Source organism: Camponotus vicinus, unplaced genomic scaffold (genome assembly GCF_025532165.1).
Source record: "Camponotus vicinus isolate PSW18456_S1 unplaced genomic scaffold, iyCamVici1.0 SCAF_1, whole genome shotgun sequence".
NCBI lineage: Eukaryota > Metazoa > Arthropoda > Insecta > Hymenoptera > Formicidae > Camponotus > Camponotus vicinus.
This window is the reverse complement of record NW_028141945.1, coordinates 7,044,992-7,072,084: the sequence shown is the minus strand read 5'-3', so window position 1 is coordinate 7,072,084 and position 27,093 is coordinate 7,044,992. Positions and strand designations below refer to the sequence as shown.

The 27,093-nt window shown below is 29.5% G+C and overlaps 2 protein-coding genes across 10 annotated transcripts; one reads left to right on the top strand and one right to left on the bottom strand.

Moving 5' to 3' along the window:
• Window positions 1-234: 234 nt before the first annotated feature.
• Efa6 (Exchange factor for Arf 6) lies at window positions 235-27,093 on the bottom strand. 8 transcript variants are annotated; one of them, XM_083097502.1, is made up of 15 exons: window positions 26,376-27,093; window positions 19,058-19,124; window positions 17,181-17,234; window positions 13,188-13,527; window positions 12,739-12,849; window positions 11,664-12,633; window positions 10,056-10,297; window positions 9,763-9,956; window positions 9,341-9,533; window positions 8,932-9,104; window positions 8,499-8,715; window positions 8,069-8,213; window positions 7,283-7,426; window positions 6,532-6,728; window positions 235-509 (listed from the first exon to the last, which is right to left on the bottom strand). In XM_083097502.1, exons 1-15 carry the CDS (start codon window positions 26,529-26,531, stop codon window positions 488-490), a joined length of 3,225 nt encoding a protein of 1,074 aa, XP_082953628.1. In that variant the 5' UTR covers window positions 26,532-27,093; the 3' UTR covers window positions 235-487. The 8 variants fall into 8 exon arrangements, with proteins under 8 accessions (XP_082953628.1, XP_082953621.1, XP_082953618.1 ...); XM_083097495.1 differs by having other exon boundaries at window positions 11,676-12,849; XM_083097492.1 differs by having other exon boundaries at window positions 11,664-12,849; window positions 26,376-27,092.
• On the top strand, window positions 20,571-24,405 carry LOC145970642 (putative tubulin polyglutamylase TTLL9). 2 transcript variants are annotated; one of them, XM_083097515.1, is made up of 6 exons: window positions 20,571-20,813; window positions 21,386-21,675; window positions 22,378-22,562; window positions 23,205-23,516; window positions 23,716-23,930; window positions 24,107-24,405. In XM_083097515.1, exons 1-6 carry the CDS (start codon window positions 20,613-20,615, stop codon window positions 24,359-24,361), a joined length of 1,458 nt encoding a protein of 485 aa, XP_082953641.1. In that variant the 5' UTR covers window positions 20,571-20,612; the 3' UTR covers window positions 24,362-24,405. The 2 variants fall into 2 exon arrangements, with proteins under 2 accessions (XP_082953641.1, XP_082953647.1); XM_083097521.1 differs by having other exon boundaries at window positions 24,118-24,207.

The window sequence follows — 27,093 nt, the reverse complement described above, 5'->3', positions numbered from 1 at the left end:
TTTAAAAACTAAGCCTCGTAGACAATTTTGGTAAAGGGAAAATCGTCTTAGAATAGACTCGACAATTTATCTTTTTAAAGACAAACGTCTGTTCAGAATCACCCTGTATATGTATATTTAAAAAAAAAAAAAAAAATTTGTAATGCAATTACCCGGTAAAATTTTACCATTGCCGAAATATATATATATATATATATATATATATATATATATATATATATATATATATATATATATATATATATTCCATGTATGTATTACTTGCAAATTATAAACTTGCTATTATATAAATATATGTATAAATAATGTTTCATATACAATCTTCATTCTTCTATAAATATAGTTAATTATATTGAAAAATTCAGGTAATATAATAAATTGTCTATTCCTCATTTCGCATTTATTATTTCGCGCCAAAAAGACACTTTCCTGAGTAACACCCTGAAAGCTGGATATAACAATCTTGCTCATCTTGTCTATGTCTTGTCTATGTTGTTGATAGGTCGACTCTATTACATGCAACAAATAAAGACGATTTTTTTATAAATAAAAAATATACAATTGTTATATAGAATTCTTAAAAATTAGTGCGAAATAGTGGATCAAGAAAAATGTAAATTCAAGTTTAACAAATTATTTAACCGATTTAAAAAATCTAAACACACAATAAAATTATTAATAAAAAATAAAATTATTCTTATAATTTATTATTTTCATTTACAAAATAATTACAATTTTATATTTTATGACGATAATCAAAACATATATAAAGTGGTTAGTTACGATTATTTACTAATACACATGCAAACATGCATTTAATTAATTTAAAAATCATTATATATCAAGTTAAAGAAACACAAGTAAAATAATACTATAAAATTAAAAAATAAAAATAAAGATGGAATAAATAAAAATACAAAAAATTAAGCTAATTACAACAAAATTTCGATTTCTCACAATAATTAATAATGATTAATTATATAGTTAATAATTAATGTATTATCAAAGAATTATGTTGACACACACACACACACACACATCTCTATTTATAAATATAATATCAAACCGTGCAAAACTACACAAAAGCTAATATAAAAGTATATAAATTATAAAATATCTTCATATATTATATATATACACACATAATTTTATAATTATTTTTTAATAAGAACAATTATTTTGCGTTGTATATGTATATATAAAAAATGGGGTATACTCATAAAAAAGCAATTTTACATATGGGATTTGAAGATCATTGATCTTTATTATTATATTATATACTTTATATATAATAAGTATTTTTATGGTAAGTATCCACATATATTACATTTTTATATACAAAATTTACTATGAACTAGTAACGAGATAATTCTCTAAAAAATTCAGAGACAAGAAGAAAAACAACATAATTGAAGAAGAAAAAAGAAAAAGACAAAAATATAAATGAGAAAAAGAAAATTATTAGATGTAAAAAACTTTTTAACTAACAAGAAAATTTATTTAACGTAAATGGAAATAGATAAAAGAGATCATTTTTATTTAAAAAAAATAAAATAAAATTATAAATAAACGAATTTGTTGCTTTATATATATATATATTCTTCTGTTAAAATTAAAAAAATCTATGTACAGCCTGCCTGTATGAGACTTGCGTATATTCATACATCCAATGAAACATTAGTATGTTTAATTCTTACATCATGATTTATTTATGCAATAATTTCTATTATTTATAAGTTTTTATTGATCTATATATAGTCTTATATGTATGATATTATATAATATATAAATCACTATAATTTCTAGAAATTCAAAAATTACTATAGTTATGTTTATCATCTTTCTTAATTATTAATCAAATAATTTGGCTTAATAATAATAATAAAATCCTACTTGTCATAATTAATTTTTTAATTATGGAATTATAATTATTTACACTCAATCTTCAATTAAAAAATAATCCTATTACAAAAATAAATATTTTTTATTGCAAGTTTAAAACAGGATAATGTGTACACAAAGAATGTTGTAAATCTCAATCACACATTAAAAATAATTTTATTACATGTTATTTAAAGCTTAGGAAGAAAAAAAGTTTAATGGGATTTAAATAATAGAATTATATATATATATATATATATATATATATATATATATATATATAACATCGCGCACGCACGTACATACGTACGCACGTATGTACACACAATATTAACATGTACATATACATATAATATGATTAAATATTTAATAATTAAAGCAAAAATTTATATATATATATATATATTTAACATAATATATAAATAATTTCTAAAAGTTCATCATTAAGAAAAAAACACATGTAGTATATAACAATCTTATTATTGTGTGAAAATTAGGAAGACGAAGGAATTTTAATTATGTTAAAATACAAAATATACATTTTATATAATTAATATATGAATATAATTAAATATAATCAGTTTAAATATGGCTTACTTAATCATGCGTATATAAAATAAAGGACTGCACATTTTATATAAAAAAAGTGGCTTCAGTCTAATTGGCTAAAATTGAAATATGTTGTAGTTTAGGTGATGTTGATTAAAAGTTTCCTTGAACAAAAAGTCCGAAAATCGAAAGTATAAAAGATATAATTTGAAATGAGTCGTATTGAAGTTTAAAATACGCATGTTTTTGAATACATAAATTAAGTTAATATATAAATGTTTGGAAAAAAAAATATATATATATATAATATGTGTGTCACTTCTGCAATATTTATATCATATATATGGGCGTATGCACATGCATGTGTGCGTGTGTGTACGCGCATTCTTGATCTCTGCGTAACACACACACGCACGACAGAAAGAGTTTGAAGTCTTTAAATACTGTAGAATTGGCACACATTTTACACACACACACACACACACACACACACACACACACACACACACACACACACACACACACACACACACACGATCTTTTTTTTCAAATTTTTATACAGGGTGTCCCGAAACTACCGCTTGATATTTTAAAGGCAGATTCTCTGGCCAATTTAAAAACGATTTTTCCTCAGCGAAAATGTCGCGGCACTAATAGTTTTCGAGTTATAAACGATTGAAAATAAAGGGTTTTTCGCAAACTAAGGCTTATGGGAATAAAATATTAATAGTCACATTCTTTAGTTAATTTTAGGTAGAGTTTACTTTAATAGAATTTTAATTTAAGGCTTAGTTAGAAAGATACATGATGACAAAAATTGGGAATATGCAAAAAATAATGATCTCCCTCGACATTTTCGCTGAGGAAAAATCGTTTTTAAATTGGCCAGAGAATCTGCCTTTAAAATATCAAGCGTTAGTTTCAGGACACCCTGTATATTAACTTAATTTATGTATTCAAAAACAGACATTTTTTAAACTTCAATATCACTCACTTTAAATCATCATATCTTTTATAGTTTTGATTTTCGAACTTTTCGTCGAAGGAAACTTTTGATCAGCACCATCTAAACTACAACATATTTCAATTTCAGCCAATTTAACCGAAGTTTTTTCATATAAAATATGCGGGGTCCTTTACGCTTTTATAAAATAAATTCTTTAATATCACAGGCCCACAAAAAAAAAAGTACCCTGTGCTGGCGATCTGACTAGGCTAGTCGTATGTATTTTGGCCCGCTGAATTCGAATCTGACGTCGGAATTGCTCCATCACGTCACAGTTTTTTTTTAAATCTCAAAAATAGACGAAAATTTCGTAAAAATCGACATTCTAGGGTAATAAGACTGCGCTTCTTAAAGAAAAAGTTACCAAAATCATATTTTAATGTATTTTCAGACATTATAAATCCAAATCCGACCTAGAATATAAACGTTGTGCTCAATTTTTTTTGGTGCTCATTTTTTATTTTTTTTATTTTTTCAGGTTGTAACATCTAAAATTTACTGCAAACAGATTCTATTTATCAAGATGCGAAGATATTAAGATAGGTTTTTACCTCCAGATAGCACAATCTTTTTTTTCATGTACCTCTAGCGCTTTAAAGACATGAAAAGAGGTTTGTGACCTATATAAAGAAATTTCTGCATCTTATACGAACTCAACAGCTAGAAGCTGTAAGTTTCGAAAAAATTTTTCTCAAAATTTGGACTTGGAGAATATAAGATTAATTCTTTCCAATATAAGATTTATGAATGAACTAAAATCAAATATGGAATACGGAAGATTGCTACTTTTTCATGACAAATGTTAATGGAATCGATGGTATGATTGGTATGACAAATCGGATTTGGATTTATAATGCCAGAAAATACATGGAAATATGATTTCGGTAACTTTTCCCTCAAGAAGCGCAGTCTTACTACCCTAGAATGTCGATTTTTACGAAATTTTCGTCTTTCTCTTTTGAGATTTAAAAAAAACTGTGACGTGATGGAGCAATTCTGACGTCAGATTCGAATTCAGCGGGCCAAAATACATAAGACTAGCCTCGTCAGATCGCCAGCACAGGGTACTTTTTTCTTTTTGTAGGCCTGTATATTCGTTAATTAACAATATTCTTCTTTACAAGAAAAAAAATTGTTCATGATGTTCGAAAATAATGTTATAAAATTTTTAATAAAAAAAATATTATTAAGCACTTATCATAAATAAATTATTAGTCAAATATAATGAGAAAAATGTGTGAAACCTCAAAATTTTAATTTAGTATTTGTGTAAATTGATAATGAAATAACAAATTCGTAAAAAATTTGTAAAATTTGTTTTTCTAATCACAAAATGGCTGACACATTTTCTTCAAATTTTATATGCAAGTTGAAACGCGAAAACATTTTTTCTCTATCCAGTCTTAACAGGCTCTCAACTTTTACAATATATTTTTCTTATAATTTGCATAATTAATGTTTGTGCGCAAACTAACAATATGATGAAACAGCGACATATATTTATCGTTTAATTAAATATTCTTTTTATGTATCATCTTCCATAATAAATTTAGATGCTTCCCAGAAAAAGATGAAATTTGCTTTCTAAAAAAAGAAAAAAAGAGGGAAGAGAGAGGGGAGAGAAAAAATAGAAAAATAAAGATTTAAGAAACATTTCGAATTATCCTATATCGAGCTTAAATTTTTGAAAAAAAATTTGGTTGTGACATGCGCTTAGCAATAGCATAAATATAATGGAAGCATCTTTTTTCAATATTTCAATATTTAATTTTTGAACAATTAGTTATTAAATAAATTGCCAATTAAAGAATCTAACTTGAGATCTTTAAAAAATACAAAAAATCATACTATGCATGTGTGTATGTAAAAGTAATCATATACTATCATATATTTTTTTTTAAACACCAAAACATCTCAGACATAAAATATATAACTTGTATCACATCAGCAATAAAACACAACATCAAATATGATGAAAGCGTAAATCAATAAAGGAAAAATTTACATTATAATTTACATTAATTAACAGAAATATAAAATTGATATAAAACATTAATTCTGTATATATATATCTCAAATCAAAAAGTTTCGTCAATAAATTTAGCGAAGATATGTGTGAAAGTTGAATCCTTATTCCACTATTATCACACAAATTCAAATAATTGCAATTAAAAGATACAAAAAGAACACAATAGAATCAATGATGTAATTCCTATAAAATAAGAATAGAAAAGAAAGCTTTTTTATATAATAGCATAATAACATTAACATATAAAAAACATATAAAAAAATAGTTTTTTAGTCAATTATATAGAATAAAATTTGAATTTTTGCCATGTGAATTAATGTTTATGAATTCTTTAAAGTTTAAATATATAAATGTTTATAAATTCCTTTTCTTAATAAAATAAATAATATACCATATAAGATAAGATATATATTTAAAATCGCAAATTCAATAAAAGAATTCTAATTTTTCTTAATTTTTATCTAAAATAAAACTCTAATGTTTTAATTTTTACTTAGTTTTTAAAAAAAATAGAAAAGAACTATTTTCATATTATATTTTTAGAGACTGAAAAAGTATATAAAATTCTGTTAAAAATTTTAAAATTTCGAAAAAATTGAAAATTAATCTGTAATATTAAAGTAATAAAACTATTAGCAATAAAATTTAAAAATATTATTCGTATTAATGAATTATCTTATTAATATCTCGCTTCGATATTATAACTCTTTTGAAATCTCAGTTTAGTATGATTTAATTATCATTTAGTAGTTTAGTATGATTTAGTTGCGCCACTGAGTATGGTATCACTTAATATACCATTAAAATATGCACGATGTGCTGTCAGATATATCGTTAGTTTGCGTCACTCTTATTTATCATTAGTCACTATCAACGTCAGCATCAGCATCAGCATCACCAACACCAGCACCCGCACCAGCACCGGAATCAGACTAATTCGCACAAACCGAAAGCATCGCGTCAACCAATGTTACCACCGGCTGCATCATAGTCTTGATGACCACCGTTCAACAAATTGCGACCACTGCCGCCACCGCCGCTGTAAATGGCGGTCCGATAACTATACCTATTGGCTGCTGTCGACCGTTCCGGAACCGGTGGCGGCACTAGAGCCCCTTCCGTATTTATTATGGCCCCAGAAGATCCGAAAAGAGCGCCTTCGTCCACCTCGCCAATACTGCTCTCTACTAACGATGATGGCTCCACTTCGCTGAATGCCAGTCGGGAACGGAGTAGGTAAGCATACATCTTGTACCGCTTCAGCTGGAACGAGCACCGTATGGGTTGCTCTGTAGAGTATGATGAAGTGAAGGATAGTGGTTTCAGATGAAATAGAGAATTAAATTCTTTCTTTAATTAAATAGAAAAAAATATTAAGAATTTTAATGGTGAAGAGATATTAATTTGAGAAGAAAAGATATTAATTGAATCTTTAAACGGATTAATAAATTCTTCCATTTTATATCATTAAAGTATACATGTAAAGAAAGAAAAAAAAGTAATAAAATTATGAATGAAACAATATAGGAATTTTAATCTTTGATGAAAAAACGAAATTTGTCTTTAAATTAAAATTGTGTAGAGAAAAATGTCTATCGCCATCAATATGTAACAAATCGTTATTTATATTTTATAAATGTTTAAAAGATTTCGATTATATATATTTAATTGTGTGTGTGTGCGTGTGTGTGTGTGTATGCGTGTGTGTGTGCGCGCGCGTGCGAGCGAGTATGCGTGCACACGTAATAATTTTAACTTCTGGAATTAGAGAAAGAAATTCTTGTTTGATGTTTTGCTTAAAATTACTTAAAAATTACCTCATAATGCAAATATGCGTCCTTCTCCTTATAATTCTGTATAGTAAGAGCTTTCGCGCCTCTTTCCGGAGGATGTCGTCTGTGCTCATCCAATTCCGCCTCCAATCTGCTAACCCTATCCTCATGGTCCCGTAACTGCTCTCTCTATCAACAAATCAATTTATCTCTCTCTACATTCACTCTCTACTTTCACTCAATTTTAATAAGTTGATTAATGTAAAAGTAATATCTCAAAATATTTTTATAATATTAACATTCCAAAGTTAGAGTAATTTTAATATGCTAGATGCCTATAAATAATAAATTCTTTCTTTCAAAAAGATATCAAAGATAGAGAAAGCGAGAGAGAGAGGGAGAATTATAACTTTCTATTTCTAATATTCTTTTGTTAAATTTAAACGGTGCAAGGAATTACAACCTATTTATCAAAAAAGATAAATTTTATATGTGTAAATTGATTCTCTTATGTCAATATATTAAAATACTTTAAAGAATAAATATATAGAATCCAAAAGTAGTATATCATATGCAAGACATTCAAGTTTTTCGAGTTAATTACTCTTAACATATTAATTAATGTATATATGCATATATGTATGTATGTATATATGTCGTGTACATGTATAAATCTATTTTAGAATCAATCACTATCCATGATTTAATTAATGAATACGATTTATATAAAGCTCCATTTAGTCATAAAATTTCATCACTCTCTTATTAGAACTTGCTTAAAGGAAATTCAAAATAATGTGATAATTGTAACATGCACGGACATGTACTCACGGAATTTAATTTAGTGTGGCTACACGGCAGCAACGGACGCTGAAACTTGCGTTGAGAACCAACAGCACCCGCCAGTGGCTGACACGAAAAACTGGCGCAAACGAAATTAATCGTATCTATCCACGATTGCAGCTCCTTCGAATCACTGTGTACATAGATATGTCATTATATACTCATTTTTTTAAATCAATTCAAATTAAAAGTCAAATTAAATTAAAACAAATTGAACTATAATCAGAATTACAATTATACAATTACAAATACTATATATAAATAATTATATAATCAATCACAAATTATGATTAAACAATAAACTATAATAAACTGAATTACAATTCAATTCAATTTAAAATTTAGTTTAATTTTTTGTTATAAATATTTTATATTGATGTGTGAAAATTATTTTCTAAAATCAACAAGATATATTAACCTCGTTTGAAAAAGGTACTCTGCCTGGTCTGCTGTCTGCAACCGAAAAACATGTTGCTTCTTTGTATAGTCAGTCGCTTTAGTAGCCAGTGCATGATGAATACGAATGGCGTTGTGTAAGCTATCGTTACGGAAGCCGTGCTCGTCTTTATGTAAATATAATACGAGCTCGCGTAGTGTACAATAGTACATCTTCCAGCCTCGCTTGCCAAATGGAGCTGTAACATTTTTTTTATATAAAAAATAATATACAAAATTATTATATATTTGCGCATGCGAATGCAATTAATTAGTGTAGGAAGTGTAGAAAGTAGATTTTTTAAGATCGATCAAGATCGAATGAATTGAATGGGGTTATTTTTAACTACACATGTGTACACGCACGTACATTTTGTTATATAAAAAATAATATAAGAATGCGTATGCATATATACTTTTCTTGCCGTTGGAGTCGTAACAACATTTTCGCATGACGTAGCCCTTTTTGAATTCTGTGGCGCCCGTTACATTTGGCACATCGAGGAATGGATTCCCGGTACCGGCGATTGCCGTTGTACCATCACCCTGTTGAATCATCTGGTTTGTGGTTTCATCCCCCTCTTCATCCCTAAATCAATGGAAAACATAAAGCAAAGTTTATTTGAAATTTGTTTGAATGTTAGACTTCAAAAACTTATTTATTTTCGTTTTCTTTAAAAGATATAAATATTATATAACTGCAATCTTTCACAAGAAATTATTTAAAATCTAAAATCGTGCCAAAAAATGTAATTTATTGTTACTCTAAACAAGAGAAACTTATTATGTTATTTTATATATAAATATAAAATTTTGATTGCTTACAGGGCCCATTCGAGAGGAAAAGACTTGATGGCGTTGTAGAGTTGCTTAAGTACCTCGCGCGGAAAATTGTCGCCGTCATTAAGCTCCGACAAATTTTCGATAAATTCCGAACAAGACATCTTTCGACCGATATTTTGACCATGCAGATCTGTATTGAGCAGCATTATTGCGCAAGTCAATGTGTGAACCGCATCTAAAAATAAAAATATTATTTAATAATTTTAATATAAAGAATGAGATAGAGAATTCTCTCTATATATTATGTAATAATTTTAATATTTAGGCTAAAATAGAGTAATTATATTTAATTTTTCTATATAAATATTAAATTTTGGTTTAACACAATATCTTATTTTTCTTTCTATAATTTACAGGAGAGAGATGAGAATATTATCTAATAATATATATTTTAAAATATTTACCTTGAGAATTAAAACTACCGGGATTGCAGTCCAGATATCTTTTGGAAAAGTGGACCAAGACTCTCTCCCTTTCTTGGGTTTCTCCCGTCAGAGAGAATTGAGCGAGAAACTTTCTGAGAGCTACATCCAATGTATCCCGCTCAAAGTTAAAATAACGCAAATACTCCTCTGCCACAGCTCTGCTAAAATCGTTGCTGTAAACAGAATATTACGTTTTCATAAAACTGAAACCTTCGGAAGAAATTTGATATTTTGTGCTAGAATCCTATTATAAGAGAATGTAGAAAGCTAACTTTTTGCTTAGATGTCTGGAGACGTCGGATTTTTTGAAGCCGTCCAGAGAATAGAGGCGTTTAGCTAATCGGACAGCGGAAGGTAGATCAACTGCTTTCGGACTGTAGTGAAAGCTGTGCAGACTTTCGATGTCGCTTTCTTCATCCGCTGACTGTGGCGGCGATGCGCCTCCATGTCCCTTCTGCTCATCACACGTTCCACCAGTTAGGGCCTCTTTTTCATCTTCGCACTCTTTCAATTCCTAAATTTTCAATGATAAATTACTAATAATTACACAACTAAATATATTAATCGCATAATATTTTATTTTATATATATTATTTTTATATATATTATATATATTATTTTATATATATATAAACAGGTTGCCCGTGTTAGTCCAGTCGAATATCTCGAAAACTGAGACCAGTATATCGTTGTATTATAAAGTTTGCATTGTCTTAATAATATTTCTCATATTTTAATTTCTAAAGAGTTTTCACTAAAATTTCAACAAAATTAATATAATTCAACTAATTTTAATAAAATTTTACTATATATACAGGGTGACCCATTTTAACTTAGGCAGCCAAATAACTCGAAAAATAAGCAAGATAGAGAAAAATGTTTTAGACAAAAGTTGTATGGTTTCGAGGGGGCCATAAGATGGTATCATTGGTTTGACCTTGAAGAGTCATTTGAAGGTCACGTGAAGGTCACTTCAATTTTTTTAAATGGAATACCCTATATATTTTTGTACATTCTTGTAGCTTATTTCGAGAGCTTTCCAAAACACTATAATTAAGTACCTTTCCGTTAAGTACTTTTTGAGTTATGATGCTTGAAATAATTTCTTAATTTTACATAAACCGTAAAATATCTTGTAAAATATTCATTTTTCGATTATCTTACCTTAATACTTTTATGTACAAAATAATGAGAGGAATCAATTGGTGTAAAGAAAACACATAGTTGTTTTTAAGAAAAAATATGGAATTGTTAATTGCAAATTACATATTTTTTCTTCGAAACAACTATGTGTTTTCTTTACACCAATTGATTCCTCTCATTATTTTGTACATAAAACTATTAAGGTAAGGTAATCGAAAAATGAATATTTTACAAGATATTTTACGGTTTATGTAAAATTAAGAAATTATTTCAAGCCTCATAACTCAAAAAGTACTTAACGAAAATGTACTTAATTATAGTGTTTTGGAAAGCTCTCGAGATGAGCTACAAGAATGTACAAAAATATATAGGATGTTCCATTTAAAAAAATTGAAGTGACCTTCACGTGACCTTCAAATGACTCTTCAAGGTCAAACCGATGATACCATCTTATGGCCCCCTCGAAACCATACAACTTTTGTCTAAAACATTTTTCTCTATCTTGCTTATTTTTCGAGTTATTTGGCTGCCTAAGTTAAAATGGGTCACCCTGTATAGAGCATATAATCTGAGAATACAAACTTTGAAGATGAGTTTTAGCATCAAAATACACATACAAATAAAATACACACACACATGTACATATATGCATATACATATACATGTATATAAACTAATTTGATTTAGTTTATTCGCAGACAAAATGCCATAAAATATGACTCATACCACGAGATTACCTGATAACCTACGCATTCGGGTGCCATAGATCCTGCAATGACGTTAGGGACTCCCGGAACTCCGGATTGATTTCTTTGTAAGTTTTGGGATGTAATAGACGGCACTAATTCTCCGACGGGATTCCCTCTCCTTCTCGTCTGTCTAGGACTCGTATTTCTTGGAGTCTCTTTATCAGGCCCTTTCACCTGGATCACTATTCTATGTTCTCCAGCATCTTGAGGATTAGTCTTCAGTCTTCTCTGGGGTGGTTCACTTGCCAAGATGGTAGAATCGCTATCGCTGGGGTCGCTAACCATCATAATATCCCTCGCGCTGAGGATATCCATTGTTTCTTCATCATTATAATCCGGGCTAGACATATTGCTGATGGCTTCTGATTGGCTGAGATCACCATTAGCCGGGAGATGACTTCCCGGAGCGCCGGAGATTCCAGGAACTGTCTGCATCAGCGGAAACCTGCGGGAGCCAGAGTTGGAGGACATGACAGAGGACGAGACGGAAGTGGGAGAGGCGGGAGATAGAGAACGCTGAGGACTCGTCGAGGAGGATGAAGAGGAGGAGGACGAGGATGAAGAACCACCGTTTTGACAACAGGAAGCGACTGGCGAACTGACGGGTGCATTGTATGTCCAGACGATACGTTCATTCGGCATCAGGCCTTCCGGCCTTGGATCTAACAGCGTATTCAAGCTCGAGGTGACATCGTCATCGATGTCGATGTCCACAGCGCTCATCGAGGGATCTTTCTGAAACTGTAGATGATCCTCCGATCGTGAAGTACGAACGAAACCGAAGCTCGAAGGAGTATTCTTGTTGGGATCGACCTGAACTAGGGTTCCCGAGGTGCCTTGCATTCCGTCGCGCCTGGCAGCACTCACAGGTGACGTGCTGGCCGAACTGGAAGCTTTGTAAGTGCTTCCTCGATGGTGATGGTGATATTGATAGGCCAGCTGAGTCTCATTGGGACTGCTGGGTACAGAATTGTGATGGTGATGATGATGATGGTGATTGTGATTATGATGGATACTGGTGGTAGTGACGGTGGTGGTAGTATGTTGCTGACTGGGGTTGTACCTAAGGGAGTCGATCTTGCGCTGTTGATGCTGCTTGGGTAGAAGGTTACTGCTCTGCTGCGTGCGCGAGAGGTTCAACATTAGGTCACCGGTCATCATGTATGCCTCGAACCTAATAAACAGATAATTAGTCCTATTATTGGCATGACATATCAATATAAGTTTCAGCATCCTTGATTCCATATATTTCTCTTATTTTTAATCAATTTTTTTCTTTTTCATTACTTTTTATTTCTTTTCATTTACTCTTTCATTTCTTTTCATTTACTTTTTATTTTTCACTGCTCATTTATCATATGCATGAGTAAAATAAAATTCATGTATAATCAGTTAAATTGATAGAGAAGTCGAGATATAGGAATTACACTCACATAAATGTCGAAGAGATGAAATAGTCTTTGAATAATTTTGAAAATTAACAGCGATTAAAATTATCTATTTAATTTATACCTGGGCGTATTTTTTTGCCGAGGAAATTTCTCAGCGGAAAGGGGTTCCCATTGGGTTCGTTCCTCTTCTTTAAAGTGGTCCACGGGCGGCAAGAGCGCCTCCAATTCCGATGAGAGAGAGGCATCGCTGTACGAGCCATTGCTTCTCGTTGTTGCCACTGGCATTGATGAGTCCGCAGACATTTCCGGCGTCTTGCCGAACTCCTTGTTTTCTACATTGTCGGAAGATGTGACGTTCTTGGGGTTATTCGTCAAGATAGCGTTTGAGAATTCTGTGTCTTCTTCGTTTGAGGTTTGTTCGGGAGAAAGAAGACGACGAACGTGCGCCTTCACCGCAGGATCTATATATATAATGTTTCTTTTATATATATATATATATATATATATATATATATATATATATATATATAGAGAGAGAGAGAGAGAGAGAGAGAGAGAAATACACACACACATAAATGTACACACGTACACATGCATGCGTACATGGCACGCACACGCACAACCCACTTGTAAAAGTACTTATATAGTATATACATATAATGCTATTATACTTATGTTACACAAGAAATATTGAACATATACTTTATTGAATATAGTATCTACATATAATGCTATTATACTTATATTACACAAGAAATATTGAACATATACTTTTCATGTAACTACATGTAGCTCTTATAATTTTTTATATTAATATTTTCCCATCAAAAATAAAAAATATTTAAAAAATTAATTATAAAATATTTAATAATCTCTTTATTCCAAAAATTAAAAGTACCGGTTTGCTTCAGAATAGTACATCTTTTTGTTTTAAATATTTATAATTCGAACATTATAAATTTGCCTTGGCACTTTTGTCGCAGATTTGATTAGAAAGTCAATAAAAAAAATTGGTTTTAACGATTCACTAAAAAAATCAGCGAACTGATTAAAATCAATTGTCATTATTGTCAATAATATTAGTATACGAAAAAATTGAAATTTTCTGTTTCCTTTATAAATTTATTCAATTCTTACAAAATAGGACTAGAAAATAAAATATGACACCACAATATTTTTATTAGCTTAAAGTTTTGAAATATAATATTCAACTTTTAACGAAATAAAATATTTAATTTAGTAAATTTTGGGAAAGAAGTTAATATAACACAAAATTCCCTTACTTATGTAGTCAATATGTTGAAAAAACACAAATAAAGTTTTAAATGTAATAAAAAGATCTATGAAAATTATGAGAACTGAGTGAGAAAATGCAAAAAATTTCCCTCTACAAAGAAAATATAAGAGATTGATGATAAGATTCACGGGTTTGTGGATAGATAATTATTGCCGGTAAAAATTTAGATTAAAAGACAAATTTTAATCAATCTGACGGCTAACTGAATAAAATTAATATAGAAATAATAATATAAGAATAAAACATTCTGATTACTGATTAAGATTGCAAAAGCATAAAAGCAACAACAAAAATCTGCCGAGGTATCGATGTAATCATTTGATAGAAAATCATTTATCACTCTCACGCATCGATTAAAAATCGCCTGTGCACATAATTGCACGCCTTTGATCATCGGTCATCTCATCCCCTTTCATAGGGTGGATGCGTAACTTCCTCTATTTATTACATTAATCGCGACAGTTGTTACGACATTAATTCTATTATTATTACGATGTCAGGTTCAAGAACACGGCTCGACGGTAATCTATCATTAGATCGCTCTCGATCACGAGAGTTCACTAGTCCCGCTCGTGATGCGTAGTGTTTGTTTTTATCATGTCGTATAAACAGCGTAGGTGTATTTAAATGACATATAATATTGTATATTAAGAAGAAATTTTATATAAAAGAGAAATATATACGATATATATGTATAATGTTATGTAAGAATGAGTAAAAATATTCACTTTTACACAATCAAGCCTAAAAGACTTTCAGTTGACATATATCTTGGTAAGGCCACAATTTTGAATAATTTGTAAAAATAAATATTAAATTTTAGATTCTTGATGTCGGCTCTCGAATATAAAATAAACTTGTGTGAAATTAATATTCGGGTAATAAGAGCCTATCGCGGATGTAATTGCGCGAAATTTTTCTTTGATACAATGATCAAGACTTTATTTGGAATAATCTCTTTGAGATTTAATTCCAACAAATTCCCCTCTAACCCCCCTAGATGGAAGTAGGCGAGAAAAATATCGGTCCGAAAGTCGCTGAATCGGAAATGTCGCTGAATTTGTAAAAATTTTTAGCCACCGCTGGTTTTTTATTAAAAAATTATTAACAAATAAAAATTCGATGATTTGAATATTCTTTAGTGAAAAAAAAATAAGAACTAATAGCGAGATCTATAATTGTATAGCTATAAATCGTATAGATTTGCACTATGTAAGCAAAATATATTATCACATCAAGTGTTAGACATCTCAATGAATGGATCTCATTTTCCGATCGAAGACTGAAATTCTTTTCCTAACTATGTAAAAATAAATATTTATCTAAATAAATGTTATATAAAAAGATATTTAAATAGAGAGAGGGGTGGGATGGAGGAGAGAGGGGGAGGGGGAGGAGGGAGGGAGGGAGGGAGAGAGAGAGAGAGAGAGAGAGAGAGAGAGAGAGAGAGAGAGAGAGAGAGAGAGAGAGAGAGAGAGAGAGAGAGAGAGAGAGAGAGAGAGAGAGAGAGTGAGTGAGTGAGTGAGTTAAAAGGAATCATATATAATATAAAATATATAAATGTTATATAGAAATATTCTTATATGCAAAATAATAAAGTTATACATACATAGAAATATAATATAGTATATATATAATTATAATTCTAATATAAGATACATAAGCAAATTTAATATATAGCATTCATATGCACAAATACATATATATGAATATCTAATTAATGTAATATTAATGTAATTACATTTCAGTATAATTATATTAATACATATACATATATATATATATATATATATATATATATATATATATATATGTATTAATATAATTATACTGAAATGTAATATATATATATATATATATATATATATATATATATATATATATATTACATATATTTCTATATATATAACATTTATATATTTTATATTATATTCCTTAATAGATTTTCTATTAGATTTCATAATAAAGAAAATCCTAAATAAAGTATTTTTGTCTATATATAATACCTATATATAATTTCATTATGTTCATATACACGGTGAGTCATTTTAATCTATAATCCCAATTATCTCGTTGGCAAAGCATGACAGAGAAAAAATTTTCCCACAAAAGTTGTTTGTTTCTTTGGGGGCCATAAAATGGCACCATTGGTTTGACCTTGAAGAGTCATTTGAAGGTCACGTGAAGGTCACCTTCAATTTCTTAAATGGAACCTACATTTTCTCATTACATATTCTTGTAGCTTATCTCGAGAGCTTTCCAAAACATTATAATTAAGTATTTTTCCCTCAAGTACTTATTGAGTTATGAGGCTTGAAATAATTTCTTAATTTTACATAAACCGTAAAATATCTTGTAAAATATTCATTTTTCGATTATCTTACCTTAATACTTTTATGAAGTACTTGAGGGAAAAATACTTAATTATAGTGTTTTAGAAAGCTCTCGAGATAAGCTACAAGAATATGTAATGAGAAAATGTAGGTTCCGTTTAAGAAATTGAAGATGACCTTCACGTGACCTTCAAATGACTCTTCAAGGCCAAACCAATGGTGCCATCTTATGGCCCCCAAAGAAACAAACAACTTTTGTGGGAAAATTTTTTCTCTGTCATGCTTTGCCAACGAGATAATTGGGATTATAGATTAAAATGACTCACCGTGTATATATATATATATATATATATATATATATATATATATTTATATATATATATATATTATTTATATATATAGTCAAAAATTACTTTGCCATATAATAAAAAACCGTAAGTTTCCTACAATCAAAGACGAGTATTATTAACAAATTTTGTCTTACCCCTTCGTAGTTTTAAAGTGACGGGATCCGAAGAAAGCCGCAAACATTTCAATACTGAAACAGACCAACAACATAAGAAATCTACTCTAAAAATTCCAAATATGCTTTTATACTTTCCTTTTCTATCTATCTCTGCCTTTTTTCATATTTTAAATTTTATCTACCTTATGTATATGTATGCATGTTGTACGTATACAGATGCATATACGCGCATATGTGTCATTTTAAAACATTAATAGTAATTTATTTCTTCCATTAATAAATAAATAATGTTATTTAGTAATAATGTACACGCGTTATCATTCTCTTCAAATTCTATTAAATATTTATGCTGTATTATTTTCTGCGTATAATGTAAGAAAATTCGTATAAAATTTTGTAACAGAAACAATTTGAGATTTTATATCATACATATTGAATACAATATAATAAATTAATATATAATTACTATATAATTATTACTAATTATTGTTAATAATTATTTAATAATTAAGCTAATTACAAAATTATATGTTTAACAAATTATCTTACAAATTCTATTTTCTGATGTATTATCAAGTTCGATTTCGATGGTCATGTCAATTGACGAGATTAAAATCTTGATTAATTCATAGTTTATATTGAATTATGTCAAATTATGTTTCATGAATATTGTTTAATTTATGACAAAATATAAACGCAAAAAGGTTGGTCATCGGAACATGTATGAAAAGATCGCATCTAGGAATATCGATAGTATCCCAAAAGTATAATAAAATAATTTTGTTTTAATTTATTTATTTTACTTTATTATTGATGTTATAACATAATCACTTTCTTCTTTTGATTTTCCTTTAATAAAATTTTTAAGAATAAAGACCATTATAATATAGGTATAAAAAACAACATGTTAATCCATTTTTCGGTTTTAACTGAAACCTCAATTAAAAGTTATACTCGATATTTGATTGTAATTTTCTATCAAATTATATGACAATTTTGAAATAATATCATCCCATTTATTTATTATTTACTTTAAGCAACTGATCATTTTTAAAAAGAAATGAAAATTGAAGTTTGAGAAATTGGAAATTTGACATATATCTCCATTGATAACTACGGAAATGTGATAAAAAGCGTGATAAGAATATGGAAAAAGAAAAAGTAAAATAGATTTATATAAAAATCTATACAGAACAATGTAATATTATGAAAAAAATATTCTGCTACTGTAACTAACTTTGTAGATAATATTATTTGCAAAAAAAAAAGAACCATCAAGCTTCAGGAATTCTCTAGCCGATTTACAAGCAGATTTAACAAGCAACAAATGCAGAAATATATGAAAAAATTAATTGGTTTGATATCTTTTTTCGATTAATCAATTAACATTACAATCAATATTAAAATCTTTCAATTATTTTTTTATATTAAATAATTTCGATTACGTGATTTTAATTATAATTAGTAACTATTTTAATTATGTATAATCTTATTTTTTTTATTAATTATAATTTTACAATTAAAAATAAAAAAATATGATATCAAGAGTAAAATAATGATGTTATAAAAATTTAAATATGTATATATTTTATAATTACATTACTTATTATTGCGTATACATGTACGTACGCGCGCGCATGTGTGTGTGTGGGTGTGTCATTTTTCTCATTCTGTCACTTTATTATATTAATTGTTGTTTTATACGTTATAAATAATCAAAGTAATTGATGCGATATAGACATAATATTCAAATAAGTTTCAGTGAACCTGTGTGTATCCTATATGTATATACAATAAAAAATTAATGATAAAATAACAAAAATTGAATTCACATTGAACAAATTTCTAAAGTTTAGAAGTCAATCATATAGATTTAGTGGATACAGTATTCTTACCTTCTTTCGTACTGAATCGGTTGACATCGATTTCATTTACCCTGAGTATGACATCGCCTGCTTCGACCTGAAAGTCAAGCAGAGAAAGCATTCTTATAAAAGATACATATAATAAATATATGCGACTGATGATTATATTTATTATTAATTCAATTTGCTCCACACATCTGTTATATTATAATTGAGTTTATTAAAGTAATTAATTAATGATAATATCTCTAATAATAATTAACTCTGATATTTCGATGAATAATAATGTACAAATATTTCTTTCCATTGATTAATACATTAACATCAAGTACGTGACTGACGAAAAATGCATGCAATTCATTGCTGCCAGTGCAACTAAATCGAGTCCTGTTATATAAAAGAAAAATCAGCGAAAGCATTTTAGTTTATCTGCACTAGTTCTCCTACCAGTTGTGCTTTAGCATAACGTGAGATTTGTGTGTATGTGTGTATGTGTGTGTGTGTATCCAATCTTTATACCCAAAAATATTCTATATTATTGCATACACACATTATATAATGAAAAACATAACTTATATAAAATTAAATATTTAATTTTTAATAATGTAGTAGTTTTTAAAAAATTAAAACACTTCAAATTTTAAAATGAAATATGTAATTAATATATGTATATTGTACATGCGCACATATGAGAAATTATTAACATAAGTCAATTTTTTTAATGCAAAAATTAGGATAATAAAAATAAAAAAGAAATATGTGTATGTGTATAATTATAAAATTGTTATGTAATTTTTTTTATTTTTGTATAAGAATTTTTACAAAAAAAATTGCGAGATTCACCTGATATAATGGTATATATTCAATGTGATTGTATCTATCTCCCCGAGAATTTTTCTCTAGGAAGAAGTTAAGAGGTTGCAAGCAACACGATAAACAAAATGCGAGTTTGGGCATTCGAGCACCTTTGATACACTTTGCACAATGATTTTAAAGTCTTTTATCTTTATTTACACTGAACAAACATCGACGACAGAAGAGATCGACAAAATGCGACTAATTGAATATGAGTTGGAAAATACAAGACTCGGCCAGTGGCCAATTGTATTTTCAGACTCGCAATGACATTGACTTTTCTCAAGCCAATCTGCAATGACTTGAGTCTACATATGTATATGTGTGCATGTATATATACATACACACATGTATATATACATACATACATACATACATACATACATACATACATACATACATACACACACGCGTGCGTATATATGCATGCATGTGTATATGTGTGCATGTGTATATGTGTGCATGTGTATAAATAAATTAATGGAATATTTTGGAATGAAAAATTTATAATTGATCAAATTAATTAAATTTTATTTGATATTATAAAAGCTTCTTTTTTTTTGGAAAAATTGAATTTTAATCTCAATTTATATAAAATAATTAATATAAAATAAAAATTTGAATCACTCAAAGACGAATTAAAATTTTCGAGACACGCTATATTAATAAATAAATGCGAATCATTCTCAACATGTCTAAATAATTTATTTAGTTACAATTTCGATAAGTAATGAATATATATAACACACAGGAAATACCGGAAAATCTGCGAATTATTCCTTCGGAGATTGAGATGATAAAATTATCCCGTAGAGAAAAAAAATCTTATGACCCAAAGAAGAAACAAAACGATGAAGACAGAATCGTCAAATTCCGCTGTGATTTTTCTTCGACGCAGCTCGAGGTGATGTTGGCAAGAGGTTGGATCCAGGTAATTTAATCAAGTTTTCAATGTTACCATGTAGACTCTACATACAATTCCATTTAATTAAAAAAGAAAAAAAAAAGAGAAGCATTTATTAAAACCGTAAGGAAGAGAGGAGAGAAAATATTTTTATGTATTATTTTATTTTGTACATAAGAGACTACTTTTTTATTTATTTTATTATTAATTATACAATTATAATCTTTTATATTATATTTTATATTGACTTTTATATATGATCCCTATGATTAATATCATACTTTTGTGTAAACTTAAATTTTACATATATTACTATTAACAATAAGTATACAACAATATAAAAAAATATAGCGATTCATATCGCAAAGTGTTATAATTTTAATATATATTGCATTCTTTTTTAGAAGAAATATAAGTAAAATTGATATTATATTTTTTACGTTCAAAACAGTAAATTCAAGACATCTTTTTTATAAAAATAAGAGAGGAAAGGAGAGGAGATAAGGAGGAGGGGATATTTTGAAATCTATATAAATACATCATGTTATATATACATATGTATAGAATAACTGGAGTGTTGTTTCTCTTTACTTTTCGAGATAGTCGATTCCGAAGATGTCAACTGGCATCTGTGGTGGTGCGATACAGGCGACGTATTACGACAGGCTTTGGATAGTGATCGGAAAAAACTGCGTCCTCACCAGCGGATATCGCATTTCCGCAACCACTATGAACTCACGCGTAAGAACTACTTGTGTCGTAATCTCAAACGCTACAAAAAGATCCTTACAAGGGCTGGAAAAATGGCCGAGGCCCATATCTGTGAAGCCATGCCTGTGACTTTCGAGCTGCCCAATGACTATCGAATGTTTGTCGAAGAATATCACAAGTAGAATCACTTATCCATGATCTATTATTAATTAAATCATAACGAATTTGATCATCATTAATTTTAATTAAATAACTTACTTTACAAACTTAAGTTTCAGTTTACTTTCTGTCTCTCTCCTTTTTATCTAAATATTATATTAAAAATTTTTTTTATCGCAAGAAATATATAGAAAGAAACAACAAATATATGAGTGTTAGTACTTATCAAAGAGTATCGATGCGATACATACGTATATAGATAAATTACATAGATAAATTAGATAGAAATGTGTTAGATAAGATTTTATATTGCTTAAATATTTATTTCTAAAATATTATATTTTTATACATACATTTTATTTTACATACATTAAAATATAAATCATAAAGCATAAATCATTTCTCTATAATAACTTTATCTACTTATATATCTAAATATCAAATGTCTTCATAATTATGTATGTGTGTATATGTATATATTTACATTTGTTGCATAACATAAATAAATTAAATAAATAAATATAAATAAATAAATATATATATATATATATATATTCATATTCAAAAGCCATTTTATATTTTTAGGAAATTTTGTTTATGTATTTCGCATATTTTGTATTCAAATAATAAGTATAAACAAAAATGTTCAAGACATAAATTATTTTCGTAAAATTTTTGTCAGATTACAATATACGAGTTTAAAACTTAGTGATAATTGCAGACAACGCGGAGCAATATGGATCGTCAAACCAGCGGCCAGGTCGCGAGGCAAAGGCATCTTTTTGTTTAGGAAGTTAAAGGATCTAATAGAATGGAAGAGTAGAGAGACCAAGCCGCAACAGCCGGGAACCTCAACTGAGACTTACGTCGTTCAGAAATATATAGATAATCCTTATCTCGTCGCAGGTGTATAAGTTCAAATCTTTTATAACGCAGAGTGTTCAATTAATATACTCTAAATCTAATCTTAACATATATTAAACATCTTTCGTATGTGCATTGTAATTTTTTAAATATTATTAAACAATTATACATATATGCACGCATATATGCATGCATGCATATATTTAATGATTACTAAAAAATTACAATGTACATACACAAAAGATGTTTAATATATAAAGTGCATGTGTATGTGTGTGTGTGTGTGTGTGTGTGTATATGCACATATGTATTTCACATTAAATTCTTAGTAAATATCTAAATGTAGTAGCAGATGAAATATTTTAAAAGAATCTGCCATATTGTAATTTTAGAGATTGTACAATTAATTGTAAATATATTAATTGTGTGCTAATTAAGTTTATCACTAAATATTATAAAAATTATATAATAGAAATTATTTCAAATATTGTTAATTGTGATGTTACTATTAAACAGATTACAAATTAATTTAAAAATTGCATAAGAGTTTTCAAAATTGTAAAAAATTGCAATACTTAATTGCTCATTATTATTAATATTAAATTGTTCGAATTTGATTCCATTTGTACTAGATTTTCAAGTATCATTTTCATTCAACAACGAAGGATAAATTCTTGATTTTAGGACGAAAATTCGACTTGCGTATATACGTATTAGTGACTTCATTTCACCCTCTAAAGGTATGGCTAGCTAGAGAAGGCTTTGCTCGTTTATGTAGCCGATTGTTCGATCTGAAGAATATTGAAGATAACAGGGTACACTTGACGAATATGGCGATACAGCTGAAGGCACGTCAAAATGCTGAAAATGTCCCTTCAATAGAGAGTGAAAATGAGAAATGCGACGACTGCAAATGGGCTTTATGCAAGCTCAAGGATTATTTGATAGCTGATCACGGAACGGAAGTAGTTGAAAACTTGATGCAACGTATCACGGGTACTCGTGATATTATTAAGTTATAGAGAAAATTTATAATAATTATAAAACATTAATTTATAAAAAATTACTATTATATTATTAATATGTTACAAATTATATGCATATAATAATTTTACGTTATTCACCCTGTATACATCTAATTTTATATTTTTATATTATTCATCCTGTTTATATCTAATCTTATATTTATACACAGCTGTAATAATGGCAAGTCTACTGGCAGTGCAACCAGCCATGATGCAGGATCGGAACTGTTTCGAACTCTACGGCTACGACGTGTTACTCAGCGATGATCTGCGGCCTTGGCTGCTGGAAGTCAACGCATCTCCCGCCTTAACAGGCACGAACAACGAGGATCATCGTCTCAAGTTCGACCTGATTGACGACGTTCTCAACGTCCTCGACTTTGAGGTACAATGAGTTAAAATCAATCAATGAGTTAAAATCATTTTTTTTCCCTATATAATGAGGAACAAAATTGTGCGTGTGTATAAAATATTTTTTTAAATAGAAATATCTTTATATAAAAATCTCTCTTAACGAAAAGAATTTCGCGTAAATAAATTGATAATTTTTTGGGGGCTGAGGGTCACTTCAGTGGTCGTGAAATCAGAATCGGAGGGCTAGATCTGCTCTGGGATGACGGACCAGTTTGGACCAGCTGTCCATATTTCGAAGTTTGCACGTTGGAAACTATACCCAACGATTTCAGAAGACTCAATATCTTTCTCGGAGCAATTAATGATCGTGAAAAACAGATTTCTTTGTTAAAAAGTCAATTGATTGAAAAACGTAAAACGAATCAAAATCAATCTTTCACAGTGCAATATTGTTTAAAATAAAATAAAGATAAACTTCAAAGCGTAAATATTTTAATTATTTTCTACTTCAAAAATTAATTGTGTGTAATTTATTTTTTATTTTATTAACTTTTATAATTTTCTCTTTGCCTAAATAGTTTTTTATGTATTGGAAATTTCTAAAAAATTCGTTGCCAATCTTTTACCGCTGAGCATGCCGTGTTTGTTAAAAATTTATAAAATTAAAAAATATTAATTTTAAATAAAAGATTTATTTCATACGTTTTATAACAATTAATTTTAATTTCATATTTTTCTGCAGAAGTAAATTTCAATTTACCGTTTTAATTCCATTTGTGTCTCAATATTCATCTGTGTAATTTCTCTGTGAAAATTTATCCATAAAACTTCTGATCAATTATTCAAAAATTATTCGCGAAACTGTGTCGCCATGCAAAAAGAATGCAGCTGGTGCATTCTTGTTTTACGTACACACACACATATACATCGTTCATCTTGTCTTTGTTATTTTTTTCTTCGTTCCAATCTCAAAACTAAATTTAGCCAAAGACTAAATGTGCAACTTTATAATAGCAATTTCTATTCTATCAAAATATATATATTTAGGATTTTTATCTACAACGATGGAGAAAGTGCTTTAATCACGCATTTAATTGTTTTATTTACATAATTTCTTTTATCTTTTTCTGCATCGTGTAATATTTGATGATAATGTGAATAAAGAAATAAATTTATCTTTTATTATTATTTATTACTTTAAAGTTTACATTTAAGTGTCATAAATCTTCAAGAATTTCATTATTTCGAACTTTTTTCTTATATTACTTATTAAATATTACAAGTAATATTATCAATTTAGTAGAATTTTTATTTAAAAATAACGCAAATATAAAATTATTTATAAATAATAAATATATTTTCAAAAATCTGCTGGAAACATTTAGTTTTTCTAATATTAATTTATACTTGAATATTTGTAAAAGAAATAAATATGATATCTGTATATATAGTTATAAGCAAATAATTTAGAAGTTTCAATTTTTCATTATAAACTCTCAGGTAACAAATGAAAATATAATTTACTAATTAATTTGCTAATTATGTAGTACAAATATTAAGGATAAAAAATCTACAAGGAAACATGTAATGAGCAATATTGTGTCGTAAAAGAATATCGAGTCTAAAACTAAAATAAAATAGTGCAGAGCATTTTTATACACTCAAAGTATCGCGATTGTTTAGAATATACTTGTCATTCTGATCGATTTTTATCCGTGTATATCGAGTGTATATTTTAAAGAAGAAGGAATCAAAGAACACAGCATTGTCGTCTCCCTTCTTGAGGGAGAAGTGCCAAAGTATATAATCTTTACATTCACACTCTTCTTCATAGATTGTATAAAATGTTGGGAAGATACATGGCTACAATCAATACTCGCGAAGCGAGAGAGAGTCTAAGGATATCCCTTTCTCAAAACGGAAAAGAAGAAAAAACAAATTACCCGAGAATCGGTAAATCAAACTGTCTTAATCAATATCGTAAAAGTAACATTTTCTTTTAAGCGAATAATGTCACTTTGGAGAACTCGTATGTCTTTGTGACAGTTTAATTTATGATTTTTTTTTATCTTTAAGAATTTCAAGAATGCAGGTAAGGATGCAACGATATGTAATATATCGCTTTATCTTCAATAGGATCGCTTCTTCTCCCGTTACACCGCACAAAATCGACAAAATTACAAAAAATTGTAGCATAATTTTTCCTACTAATCGAACGCGAAGACAACTTTATTAAATTATTTATCGTTGAGGATCAATTTCGTTGGCGCGTAAAAGTGTAACGAGCGTAAGCAAATCTCTCGTGAAAATCACTCGCGCATTTAATTCCTATGCAAAAATCACGAGCGCGCGCGCGCGGAAATCGATCTCGCGACAATTGTTTATCCGTAGGGATCAATCTCCCGTGGCAATCGTACGCGAAAATCGACCTTACGGCGAAAACTCGATTCCAAATTCCAAGCTTGCTCCATCTTACCTTGCCGCTGTTGGCCGCCGGTGAATTCTCGACGATATCGTAGATGACGTGGGCGGCCGGTAGGCCCGCCGACGCCGAGGCGCCGAGCAACGAAAAGCCGAATGAGCCACCGGAGTCGCCGCGGCACAGGGTGACCAGCAGCTCCTCCTCAGCCATCGCGGCACATTGATCCTCACCTCTCGCCTGTCATTTGCCCCTGCCTCCACGTTCCTCTTTCTTTTATCACTATCTCGCGCTCGCTCGCTCGCTCACACGCACGCTCGATCTCTCGGCGAGATGAAGACAACGATCTTTGTTTGGGTCACTCTCGTCGTCTTCCGCCTTTCTGTCACTCGACGACGACGTACCTATCCCACGGGCACACGCACACCCACGCGCGGAACGGGGAGGCGCCCTTCCCCCTTCCTCGCGCCGCACTGCGAAACGATCGACAGTCGCTTTCGTTCTCTCTCGCTCTCGCTCCCATTCGACGCCGAGGGAAAGAGAGAGAAAGAGCGGTAACGCCGCTCGAGACTCGAGACTCGAGATTCGCGCTGCGCACGGATCGTCGTTTCCCTCGGAAGGGGATGAGATAATCGGATAGAGAGATACGGGGTGGACGCGAGTTACATATTTCGCGAACGAGACGACGAGACGCGCGCGGAGATACCGGAAGCGAATCTCTCTCGTCTGGCCGGCAAATACCTCGCGACTGATTGAACGTTGAACGAGCGTGCGG